Here is a 13,094-nt window from a genome sequence, read left to right as displayed (position 1 = left end):
TAATCCTTTCCTGCCTAAGCACTCCAGTGACCACAGAATGCCTTCCATTGCCCTGAATGTGAAAAATGCAGCAGGTAAACAACTCTCAACTATCAAGTAGTAGAAAAATCAAAGGAGGGCCTTGAGGCACCCTCAAGACAAAGACAAAGGGATGCTAGGGATGATGGGAGTTGTAGTCCCCAAACAGCTGGAGGGCCAAGTTTGGCCATCACTGCATTAGTGGAAACCACGGCAAGGACTCCTCCTCCAAATCTGTTCTGGAAGGTTGGGAGAATCTCTAGAACAGTGTGGAGAGGTGGGAGATCAAAGGGGAGATGGTTCTGCTGGATGAGCAAAAATGCTTGCACTGATGCAACAATCTCCTTAGTGCTACGCGGAACTCTGCCCACACAGATTTCATTATGGCATAAGCTTTTTATGGACTAAATTCAATTCCATCAGATACAAGTAGGAGCAAGGTCTCCTTCAAACAAAACACAGCATAAGAACATATTTACCCTGTGGCTTATTGGAAACAAACACGTTTATTGGTGAACACCAAGCATATAAATCTATACCCTGACCGCATTTTTCCTTGTGGAAGTCAGACAATGACCCAAGTGTGGTCACTGTTTCATGCGCCAGTCATACCACACTCTCTCAGGTGCATGTCAGGCTCCTTCCAATCTTTTCTCCTGGGAGCATGTAGGAAGAAATCAAACCCGAGGCCCCCTTCTATGGTAAGCGCGTATTACTCCACTGAGCTACAGCCCACCATAGGGTCACTTGAGTACTACGTACAGCTAGGACCTTCATGGAGGGTGGAGAGAGAAGGAAGGAGTTGTGTGATTGGTCAGTTTCTGGGAGATTGTCTTTGACAAAGGAAACACTGTGGGTTCTTCCTGGAAGTATTCTTATGCATTGTGTGGGAAGGAATGTGAGATGGGTTTTTGACATCATAGCACCCCTGCCATCATTACTCCTGCACTGGTACCTTCAATTCATACTTTAAGCAAAACTATGATTTCCTGCTACAAGAACTCTCAGGTTCACACATTCCCTCTCCTCCTTCACACCTTTAAGTAAGAGACTGAAAATGTCCAATTTCAAATTTAAATTATTTACTGCTCCAAAGATTTTCAAACTTAAGTTAGGGTTACTTCAACTATGATTTGTGAGAACAAGCTTGGACCAAAGTGCAGGCTCACTGCAACTCATAGGAGGAACCCACCATTTCCCACTGCATCTGAACTGGATCTGAGTGTGTCATCAGTCTTGTGATAGGTGGATGGAGACAAAGTGGTTAGGAGTGCTGCGGGGCTGGTGGCACACCTATGTTATCACTCTTATTTCTGGTACTATTGTTTTGTTTTGTTTTGAGCTGAAGAGCAGTGCATAGAATCACAAATAGAATCAGTTTGCGCAAGGGCTGGTGCAGCAGATGTTGGTGTGGTGTGACGACAGGATTGGCCTGCCCAAATGCAGCCTTAAGCATTTCATGGAATGCTGTGAAATTTACTTTGCAATAAACATGTTAGGATCAGGCTGTCGCAGGTATGCAAAGTTAGCTGCCTCTAAACAGAAGGGAGTATGAGGACCAATCTACATTAGCAGAGTGTCAAGAGATGCTTTTTGAGCACTATGTAACACTGCTAAAAAGAGTTACCTGCTATCTTTAAAAGAGTGGATGCATGATCACTGTCAGTCAACTTCACAAATCCAACTTGATGTCTAAAGTGATCAGTTCCTTGAAAAGACAGATCCAATGGCTTTCCTTGCAGTAGTTCTTCAATTAAATCTTTACTCGCCATGAAAGCACCAACCGCACTATCAAGAGGAAAAATAAATATTAGAACTGATGTTATTCATCTCCTTCAGTAATACCAACTCTTCTGCTTAGTATTCTTAATGGTTGCATTTTACACCCTCCATTTTTAAAGCACAACAAGAGTGAATTAAAATATTGTGCATATACAGCTCTCATAAAATACCAGCACTTATGTGGACTCAGAAAATGTGTCTAAATAGTATCAAAAAGCATCTAAAGAAAAGAGCTTGAATTTACACATCTTTATTTCTTACACGAATATTGAGGCACATGGTTGCTTAGTGTTACGAGCATACGCAAATGTATGGCTCATCTAAGACTTCATTGAACCTTTATTCCCAATAAAGATAGAACCAGGTGGAAAATACTTTCATTTCAATGTATCTTTGTTATCTGTAAAGGGAATATTTGTATGAGTCAAATTTTTTTTATTCCTTTGGAGCTGCACTGTACTTTTGTCCTTCCAGGCCATGACGCTTTGTGGTTTAGATTTTTGATTCTTTGTTTTCTTCTTTTTGCTATGTTTGTATTTCTTAACAAAAATCAATAAAATATTTAAAAGGCTATGGTCAGCAGGACTCTCCTTATTAATTTGACTGGACAGTTACCGTATTTCTCTGTTGTTATTATTGGGACAATGACTTAATAGTCACTAGGTGGCAGTAACTACCTGGTGAGCAGACATCCTCAAGATCAGAGAAAGCCTACTCAATAAATATTGTGAGTTGGAAGATGTATTATACCAGCCTCATTTAGACTTCCATCAGCCCCCAGCTTACCTGCTCTATCCTACAGTCCTGAAAGGAAATACTTACCTGTTTTGACCCTTTTGCCTGAAGTGAAAGATATGGCAGTCTGAGCAATTCTTTCTTTTATGGCTAGCGCCAAGGCTGCAATCACAGCTCCAACAAAATTAAGGCAGGCAGACTTCCTAACAGCTACCTCCTTGAAATGTTTCCAGCTTTCAATGGGTATTTTTTCACATTATCTTGTATGCCAAAGAGCTCTTAGCCATGAAACCACAGTGCATTGAAGAGACTTTTGGGGCACATTCTCGGCACAGACTTGAACCACATGGGGCACTGAGCAGGCCCTTCTGGGCCTCAACATCATCCCATATGAAATAAGCATGCAGCTGCACCTCATAAACATATTTAGTCATTTCCTGTGGGAGCAAGCTACAAGGGAAGATTCCTGTTGCAATGGAAATCGTAAGCGAGCTGCCTTTCAAGGAAGCTCATTTGTCACTGCTGTTCTTTCTGAGGAGCCCCAGATATGCTTCTGAGGAACTCCAGGGTTCCTTGATAAACACTGCTTTAAAGGATGGCTTCAGTTCATTACGGGACCACATAATCCCTTCTTGGCTGTGGCATCATGTGGAGAAACATCAAGAGCAACTGGTCTGCATGCTTATGACAACTAGCAGTGTTTGGCAACAGTTTCTGCTTGTTATGGCAGCACATTTTTCCAGTCGCCACACAAACAGGAGCTGGCTGCATCTCTGCATGGCGGAATCTGCACTGGTGTCTCTCACACAATCACGTAAGGAGCAGTTGTGAGGAGCAGCTGGCCACTTTGCACAGGTGAACTCAATATGATACACGGAGAGAAAAAGAGCAAGAGGAAACTTGTGCACAGCTCTGTGCAAGTCAGAGCATAGGAAATTCCAGAACTCATTCCTGAATTGCACACCAGATTTACAACCCCCCCCCCAAAAAAAGAAAAGAAAATTAAAGCCACATAATGCATTTGTGACACTGACTTATACTGGTTTTGATGTGTCAAAAGCACACTATGAACAAGTTACTTGCAGGTGACTGACTAGAATACGCTGTCAATTAAGACATCCCTTTCTTTTCACCTTACAATATGGACACCCCCTTCCCTCCCCCCTCCTTTTCATTCCTGCTACTGTCGCTCAGCTTGCCTTTTGCATCAGAAATACCCTTTGATAGCTGTTCTGAAAATGAAGGCTTACTAAGCTACTATCCTCAGTAGACTCTCTGTGTGATGGGCTCCGTATCTGGTCAATAGCCAGTTCATAAATTACAGTGCAGGAAAGAAAGCAGAAGCACAAGAGACTCTCACTTCTGCTAAAACATACAACCTCGCCCTTGATGAGAGCTCTGCGCCCCAGGGATCAGCTGGATCTCACATTACAGCAGAATCCTCTCAAACTGGTGACACAGACTGTGCTGGATTCAAATTTGTTTTGTAATACCTATCACTTCTCCATTTGGGGTCATGGCCTAGGGTGTTTCCACAAAGTAATGTTCTGTGCAAAATAACAGAAATCACTGGAAAGGAAGGTATGAGGGCCAATTCACTTCAAAAGCCCACAGGAAGAAGAAAGGCACAAAACTGCTGGAAGATGAGGACGGGTAATGATGTGTTGCTGTTGCATTCACTTTCATTCTGGCATTGTGCCACTGAAAAAGCCTGCTTATTTGTCAGCTTTCTATTCTGCATGAAGCTAGCTGGGAGCTTAATAATTTTAAATGTAGTATGCGCTCTCAACATTTTCAGTCTCCTTTCATTCTGGCCTTTCTTCCCTACGAATTGCTTTGTTAAAGGCAGAGTCAAAACCAGGTCAATGTACTCAAGCAAGTATTACCAGTGAGTTCAATGCTAAGCTTCGCAAATAAAAAAGGCTGTGACCTAAAATTCCTATTATGATTAAAGCAGCAATGCATAAATACAATTATTAGAGCAGTAACTGCTGAGGATTACTCAACAACCCCAGGCCACAAGGACACCCTGTTTGCTACAATGAGTATCCCCTCAGATAAGGACATCCCTGCAGAAGATGAAACATCAATAGGCTGGGTATGCAAAGTGTTTGTTCTGGGTGAATCAATTATGAAGAATATAACTAGTGAGGTGAGGGACTGGAGGAATGCACTTGTCTGCTGGGTGCAAAGATAGGTTATTTAAATATCTTGAGCAATCTACTATCAGAGAGTGCTGGGAAGATATGAGAGTCATGAGAGTAACAGCTACGTAGAGGAATGTAGGGGAGAGATTGTGGATGTTAAGGTAAGCTGCTAAGGAGTCCAGGACCTTCCTGCCAGCCTCCTCTGAAATTCTGGATATGCGACTATGGGAACTGCAGAGAAGAGGCTTTGACAGATGAAGAATGGAGGGCTCTTTTTGCTTGAGCGTAGAAAGAAATACCAGAAGAATGTAGCCTACATAAACCAAAGCACAACCGCAGAGAAAGCCCTTAAAATCAAATAAAAATAAACTGAACAGTGAAGAGAAACACACAGTTCAGACCAGAACATGCTTCAGGAATAATAAGAGTAGATGCAAAGGAATTTGTGTGCTGACTGTGGCGACAAAGACACCCAAAGGAGGCATTCCAGTGACAGCCACACAACCCTGGGTTTTATTTACACTGGAAGCAGTTGCAGATGCTAAGCTAACACATGGACTGGAGATGGGGTACATTTCCACAAGCCGTACACAGAGATGTATGTATGCAAGTATCAATCACACAGAGTGCCCGCTTTGTGTGGGTACCTCCCAGTCTAATAAGGCCACTGCTGGGGTCATAGTAAGTATCCAAGCAATGAGTGAGCAATGTGATTGGTGCTTGCACACTTTTACACTGCAATGCAAAGTCTTGGCTGTGTGGCCTTTGATTGCTTTCCTGGTGGCTAATGTGAAGCAGAAGTAACAAGAATCAGGACTCATCCTTGTAAATTGAGGGGGAACTGACGTGTGTGTAATTGGCCCAGCGGATTAACAGAAAAACAGAATAAAAGCCTAAATAACTGAACAAATCAAGAAACAAATAAGCTGTTTTCTGGATTCTAAGCTGCTCAAGCCTGCTGTGTTTTAAAGGGTTTCTCCACAAGCCTAAATGTTTACTATTTTTAATTAATGAAAGATGAAACTTTTTCCTGTCAACTGAAGGTTTCTCAAGTGGTATTTGCATATATCACTTGTGTTGTCAAATATACAGGCCGTCAAGTTGACACAACTTCCACCAATCAGAAATAATGAGTGCGGAAATGTAAACTGCATTACTGTAGGGTTTTGGAACTGGACAAAGATGTTGCACTACAGAGAGAGAGAGAGAGAGGGAGAGATGCGCCTGAGAATGTGGCAAAGGAGTTCTTCAGAAGCAGTGCACATTTCGAGAGACGTTATGAAACAAAACATGACATTTAATGACTAGAGACTACACTTGTCAGAAAGGAGGAAACTCATTCCCTTCTTCAATTTTTAATTCAAAGCTGTGCGGAGAGCTAATTCTGCTGCAGTCCTCAAAGCCCTTACTTGGGCGCACACTGACAGAGCTCTATAGCCACTCACTCGAGACTTTGAGGATCACACCCAAATTTATTGGAAGCAAAACAAATGGAAGAGTTTTAGCTTTAAGCATAGTGCTGTTGAAAGGATTGGTTGTGGACTCATTATATCTCTTTGTCCATTTCTCTTCCGTGATTCACTTTCATTAAATTACCCAGCTATTAGCTACAGCACTGAGAAGTCTGAGCAACTTAAGCCCATGCCAAACTTTGCTGAAAGCAAATTTGTCAAAAACAAAGAGCCAAAGGCAGAGGTGTACAAAAGGTTCACAAAGCAAATTTGTTAGTTCACTCATGACATGTGCATGCTCCACTGAGTGCAAGGGGGATTACTCCCAAGTAAGTATGCATAAGATTGCAATCTTACTCCATTACTGGAGACCATATTAGCTGACTCAACTACACTGGTTGCTATACACCTCATTATTACAAGGATCACTATTAAAGAGGCCATTATAGACTAGAATACGGCCTCACAGCACATAATGCAACCACCTCCTGACATTAAGCAGGTTTGAGTCTGATGAGTACTTGGATGGGAGACCTCCTGGATACTAAACTGAGGCCCATGCTAGAAGAAAGTCAGGATATTAATGTACTAATATAAGAAGTGTGTGTGTGTGTGCGCACGCGTGTGTGCGCACGCGTGTGCATGTGTGCGTGCAAGAGAGAGAGAGAGAGAGAGATTAGCCAGTGACAGGTGTTGGAATTTATCATTTCATGGTGTTTTGACTCAATAGCTTTATATTTTCTCTTCCTTCATATACGTGGATAATCCTGTATGCATCTGATATGTGGCCTCTGGTCTACAAAACCTTTTGCTATGATATATTTATTAGAGAGCTGGTGTAGTGTGTAGCAGCTAAGCTACCTCCATGTTTTTAAGTACAGTGGTACCTTGGGTTAAGAACTTAATTTGTCTGTTCTTAACCTGAGGTACCACTTTAGCTAATGGGGCCTCCCGATGCCGCCATGCTGCTGCTGCGCAATTTCTGTTCTCATCCTAAAACAAAGTTCTTAACCCGAGGTACTATTTCTGGATTAGAAGAGTCTGTAACCTGAAGCGTCTGTAACCCGAGGCACCACTGTATTTATTAAGAGGCGTGGTCAGAGGGGTCCAAGCATCACAGAGACTGCAGCATGTTGAGAAGAAGATGTAAACTGGACAAAAATTCCATCCTTCTTCACTTCATCAGGGCTATGACCTTTAGGTTATGTGATTTAAGTAATCTATAGTTTGGCCTTCAATTATCTTTGATCAAACATAAAATTCTCTAAATGCTTTAGCCTTTCCTTTTAAAGAAGGTGTTCCAATCTCTAATCATTCTACATTTTCCAGCTCTATAATAACTTTTTTGAGATGAGGCTACGAGAACTGCACACAGGGCTCCAAATTACTAACAAAGGTATGGGCTAGCAGGAATCTTTGGGGGGAGATCAGCAGTCTCTAGTTTGCATAGCTAATTATCCATGGTTTGCATATAATTTTGTCCCCTTATTACCTATGTGATGTGAGCACTTTTACACGAATAAAGTTTCCTCTATACCACAGAAGGCATAACACTACTAATATAAATTATTAGCCCCAGCCATACGTTATTAATGTCATAATTATAGTTAAAATGAAACCAGAATGTTTCTGTTACCCTTTTTTGGGTTACCACACTTTTAAGTAGATTTTAAGACAGCATGTGATTTCAGAGTAAAATGCTTACTTGTCAACTGCTTCTTCACTGTCCAAATGTAGAACAGAGAGGGTGATATGCAAAGAACCACAATGAACCATTGCTTTAGAAAGCCTGTTATCCTTTTGTATTATTTTATCCTGGAGCAGCTGAATAGTGTCTGTGATCTGAGGGAGAACAGAAACACATACAAAAACAATATTACTTTTTTTTTATTAGTGCAATCAGCAGCAAACACAAAGAAAACGATTTGCTCTGCATAAGGGATAGTGCGAGAACACAAACAAAGCTCGAGCACAATGTCTGTTTTACTTGAACTGGACTCCTGCAAGAGACTTTCCCAGTTTGTGGTGCTTCTTGCCTTAAGACAACCCACCATGATAGGAAAGAAATCAGACAGGAAACACAAAACAATATACATTTATTAGGACATGATTTATAAAGCCAAATCCACCCTCTGTTCTATGTATTCTGAGGAAAGCACAAATACATAGGAAAAACATCAAAGTTATAGAAAACCTTGGTCTGATCTGGATGAAGGACGAAAGAGCAAGTTATAGCCCACACTCCCTTTCAGAGTGAAGAGATGGGCTCCGCTTTGCTCAAAGCAGACGGGATACATGTTACAATGCAGCCTTAGGGGTGCCTCTTAACACATTAGCACTTTTCATACAAAATGACTCAACTGATCTAATACAGATGTTGGTTGGGGCTTGATCGTGCACAATGCTGCAAGCCAGCAAAGTTTTATATTATTTTCTACAGAGAGTTGTTAGTTTTCACACTTCAGGGCATCAGTTCTGTCAAACCAAATTACCAGCATCTTCAGCATTTCACTTCTTTAATCAGCTGATCGCTTAAAATGTCAAAGGGACAGAGTTCTCTGGGAAAGCTGCCTTGAAATATTGATGGCTGACTTCTGGTTGATATGTTATGCATACAGGGGATTTTTACTGTCTTCATTACCATAGGGTTATGATTGCCCTCAAAGGATTTGTCTACACATTGTTATGTCCCACCTCATCCCACCCCCCAGTATCAGATTGGTTCTCTGGATACAGAACTAAATACAGATCTTATTTCTCTCAGTAATAGCTTTATGACTGATTCCCCCAGGTTTTCTTACTATGCAGAGTGAGAATTAAAGTACATGTGAAAAGCACAGAATAATGCCACAACATTATGCCTTCCCCTTACTAGGCTAGAGATCCAACCTCAGAAGTGACCGATGCCCCTGGCTGTCATCCATCATTAGAAACAGGGGGCAAAAGCTTCTCTGCTCAATTGATCCACAAGCTTCCCCCTTCGTGCCAGACTGTTCCTAGAATTTTAGCTCTCATCCATGGAGCACCCCAATGAGAGTGGAGCAACTTGGAAGGCTCGAGGGACATGAAACCACAGACCACATGTATCGGAGAGACCATAAATGGCTTTTCAGAATGACACAGAATCACATATTTTACAAGCGACAAATTTCAAGTGCTAAATAGCCATTTGGGAACTCTGTAAATACATGTTGCAGTCCAATACATGCCTACTCACTGAGTTTAATAGCACATAAGTGGGGTTAAAATGAGTCCCAAAGAACTACCAATTGTTCTGTTAGTGTTTGCTTAAGACAACAGATGGATTTCAATTAGGGAACCAGTCTGATGTGATTTATTAGGCTGTTGTTGTTGTTGTTGCTATTAATTTCTTGTACCCTGCCCATTTGACTGGGTTGCCCCAGGCACTCTGGGTGGCTTCCAGCAAAGTATAAAGCAACACACCAAAACATCAAGCGTCAAAAGCTTCCTGAAACAGGGCTGCCTTCACATGCCTGCGAAAAGTCCTATGATTGTTTAGCTCTTTGACATCTGGGCAGAACTACCAAGAAGGCCCTCTGCCTGGTTCCCTGTAACTTCACTTCTTGTAGTGAGGGAACTGCCAGAAGGCCTTCAGAGCTGGATCTCAGTGTCCAAGCTGGACTATGTGGGTGGAGATGCTCCCTCAGGTACACAGGACCAAAGCCGTTTAGGGATTTAAAGGTCAGCACCAACATGTCCACCTAATATATATATATTAATTCATATATAATCCATCACTTTACTATAAAAACATAATTCAGGGGATTCATATAAGATAAAAACAACTAAAAATCACCCACATTGAAATTTTGTACACCAATCAAAAATCATAGAATTGTAGAGTTGGAAAGGACCCTGCCCACACAAAACTATATTCTAAAACACCTCAGGAAATGGGAAAGATCATTTGACATTACAAATTACAATTCCTAATATTGGCAACTGACAAGGACGATAACCTTGCACATTCTAATGTTTTGTTTTATTTAGTTAGTTACATATTCTTGTTTGCAGCAATGTACTTGGCTGACACAATCTTGCTGAAGAAAACGAATCTAGTTGCTTTGTAAGATGAAGTTGGATAATGAGTTTTGCCTTGTAAAGGCTATTAAGTTATTTAGCTTTATTTTTCCATCCAGTAACAGCCATATGAGAAAATGCATGTCTTCAAATTACACCCAGTCATTTTTGCTATGCACAGAAGCAAAGCAAAAAAAAAAATTGCTACAGCATACATTCAACTGCAGTATTACTGGAAATTAAATCAAGTAACTATTAAATGTTGTTTAGATGAGAAATTTCCTGAACTAAACTAAGGAAATCAAAGATTTGTTTTCATCCAGCAGACATTACAGTCCAATTAAAAGAAGTAATCAAATGGACCTAAAAATAAATTTATATCTGAAACCAGTGCATGGCAGTTATTAAAAACAACAGATAGCTATTATTAGAATAAACTAATCAAAATGGAACCAAAAGCATCCTTCTCCTCATTGTGGAAGGTGAAGGGAGGAGCATATGAGCCCGAAACTTACATAAGAAAAACCCTGCTGGATCAGGCCAAAGACCCATGTAGTCCAACATCTTGTTCTCCAGCAGACAGCTGTGTGTATGTGGGAGCCAGGAAAAAGGACCTCAGTGCAGCAGTACACCATTCACTTGTGGTTCCCAGCAACTGGTACTCAAAGGCATACTGCCTCCAACCGTGGGAGCAGAGAACAGTCAAAGGGCTAAGTAGCCATTGCTGCAGTTTATCATGTCTGAACTGAACTTGAGAAAACACATTCCTGACACTGTCAGCAAGCTGGCAGAAACAGCTTCCAACATGGCGTGGGAGAGCTCTTCTTTTGAAAAAGGAAGGGAACGCCATTCTGCCTCCAAATTCATATTATCGTGTATACATGAGCTTCTAGCACACAAAGGAATGTCCCTACCCAGAGCTCTATGTGTACACACTTCTTAGGAGGCCACATACGGGACCATCTCAATAAGGGACCGCATGCCAATAGTGGGTTGGGCCAAAACCAAATTATGTATAGGGGCAGAGCTGGCAGTGGGGCAGAGCACACACTACACACCAGAGACTGCAGAGAAGGCAACCATACATGGAATATACATGCATGCATTTATTAGCACCCATGCAACATACATATAACCTTCCTCCCCATGTTATCCACCCCTGCTTCTGAGCTGATTAGCTGAACAGCAAGGAAGAGGCGGCTTCAGAGACCTGCTGCTTTTCCTGCTGCTCAGCAACTTCACATTCAACTGGGCAGTGGCAGCTGCTGGGCAGAGTAGGGCAACATTGCTTACTTGGGCTTCCCAATGTGGAAGTCACTGATGGTAACTGAGAGGTAAAAGGGGGCGAGGAGCTTAGCGTAGTACAAGCACAGTGGCAGAACCAATCCAACGCTTCTGGTGCTACATCTGCAGATTCAAACTTCCATTCCCCCCGATTTCTCCCACTAAACGACTGTTCAGTAGTGAAAAGGAGGCAGCTCCTTTGGGAATCAAGCGCCTTGAGGAGCAACTCCCAAGAGAGCCAGTTTCCTTCGTTCCTCACCTTTCTTGTTGTTGAAAGCAAGGAAAGATTTCTGGAACCACCAGTTCAAAGCAAAAAACCCTTCTGCTTCAAGACACAGAATCAATGCTTGGGTTTAAGTCTAAGCTCTGGTTTCATTATTCACAAGTGATTTTGTCCCCTAGGAGATCAGAATAATAATAAAAAGTAAGGCTACCTTTGGATTTGTGATTGGAACTGAGATGAAGTAATTAGGTTTATCTTGATTTTTCTTTTTCTTCTTTATTAGATTGTCTTCCTCACTCTCCCTCCCAGTAGTTCTCTTTCTCGTCTTTTTAACATATGGTTTAGCTGCGCTTTTATCTGGGTAGGAAAGGAGGGTGGAGAGGTGTTACGATACTGTACACACGTGAGTAGAACAATAGATAAATTCTCGAAATTAGTACACAAAGAGTCAATACTTTGTGTACCTTCCCCACATGAAGTCCGGAGGGTGGCAACACGAGAACGGACCTTCTCTGCAGTGGCTCCCTGTTTGTGCAGTCTTTCCCCAGGGAGGTTCGCCTGGTGCCTTCATTATATATCTTTAGGTGCCAAGTGAAAACATTCCTCTTCAACCAGGCCTTTGGCCGATTAATATTTTAGCCTTCTGAATATGTTGGGGGGGCTGTTATTGTTTGGTTGTTTTTGTTTTAAGTGTTTGTTGGTGGCTTTTGCCTTGTATTTTATCATGTGAACCACCCCAAGATCTTATAAAGGGCAGTATATAAGTCTAGTAAATCAAATAAATAGTAATAAATAAATTCAGGTATCATACTTTTTGAAATATAACATGTACGACAGAGACCTCCCACAAAATGTTGTTGTATAAAGGGTTCCCTAACTAGGATTCCAGCCGTACCGTTCCATTCCACACATCCCACACATTTTCCATTTACTCTTCAACAGTCAATCTAAGCCTACTGTGCCTGCTCAGTCCTCACTGGGCTGCGGGGTTCTTTCTTGTTAGAAATATTTCTAAAATATTTCTTTCTTTTTAAATATTTCTTGAACTTCAGCAAACCTCAGGTTTCCTCTAATTCTACTGACACCTCCCTCTTATGCATAGTTGTTGCCCTTTGGGTAGCTTAAAAAAAATAAAAAATACTGCACTTATATCCCACTTTTCCCTAAAGAAGTTTGTGGGTTCTTCCGCTTCCCCTTTTATCTTCCAATACCCCTATGAGGTAGGTTAGGCTGATAGACAACCATTGGCCCAAGGTCACAGCTTCACGGCTGAGTTGAGGATTGGAACCCCTGTCTAACACCTCAAGAACTGAACTGGAATTCTAACATAGGGTGACAGAAATAAGGGCCTGAGATTTCAAGAGGATTTTAGGTCATATACATTTTTTCCTAAAATTAATTAATTTATCGATT

General features: G+C 41.6%; 1 protein-coding gene across 5 annotated transcripts in view; it reads right to left on the bottom strand.

Annotated features, from left to right (window-relative positions):
• AKAP7 (A-kinase anchoring protein 7) overlaps positions 1-13,094 on the bottom strand; it is a 78,525-nt gene that overhangs the window by 58,225 nt on the left and 7,206 nt on the right. For all 5 annotated transcript variants that reach the window (XM_081855355.1, XM_081855356.1, XM_081855354.1 and 2 more), the window contains exons 3-5: positions 11,893-12,038; positions 7,839-7,975; positions 1,646-1,806 (exon numbers count right to left, since the gene is read on the bottom strand). In XM_081855355.1, the coding sequence (XP_081711481.1) occupies positions 1,646-1,806; positions 7,839-7,975; positions 11,893-12,038 (444 nt within the window). The remainder of the gene's footprint in view (positions 1-1,645; positions 1,807-7,838; positions 7,976-11,892; positions 12,039-13,094) is intronic.

Source organism: Podarcis erhardii (genome assembly GCF_964252035.2).
Source record: "Podarcis erhardii genome assembly, chromosome: 3".
NCBI lineage: Eukaryota > Metazoa > Chordata > Lepidosauria > Squamata > Lacertidae > Podarcis > Podarcis erhardii.
This window is presented reverse-complemented; position numbering and strand designations above follow the sequence as displayed.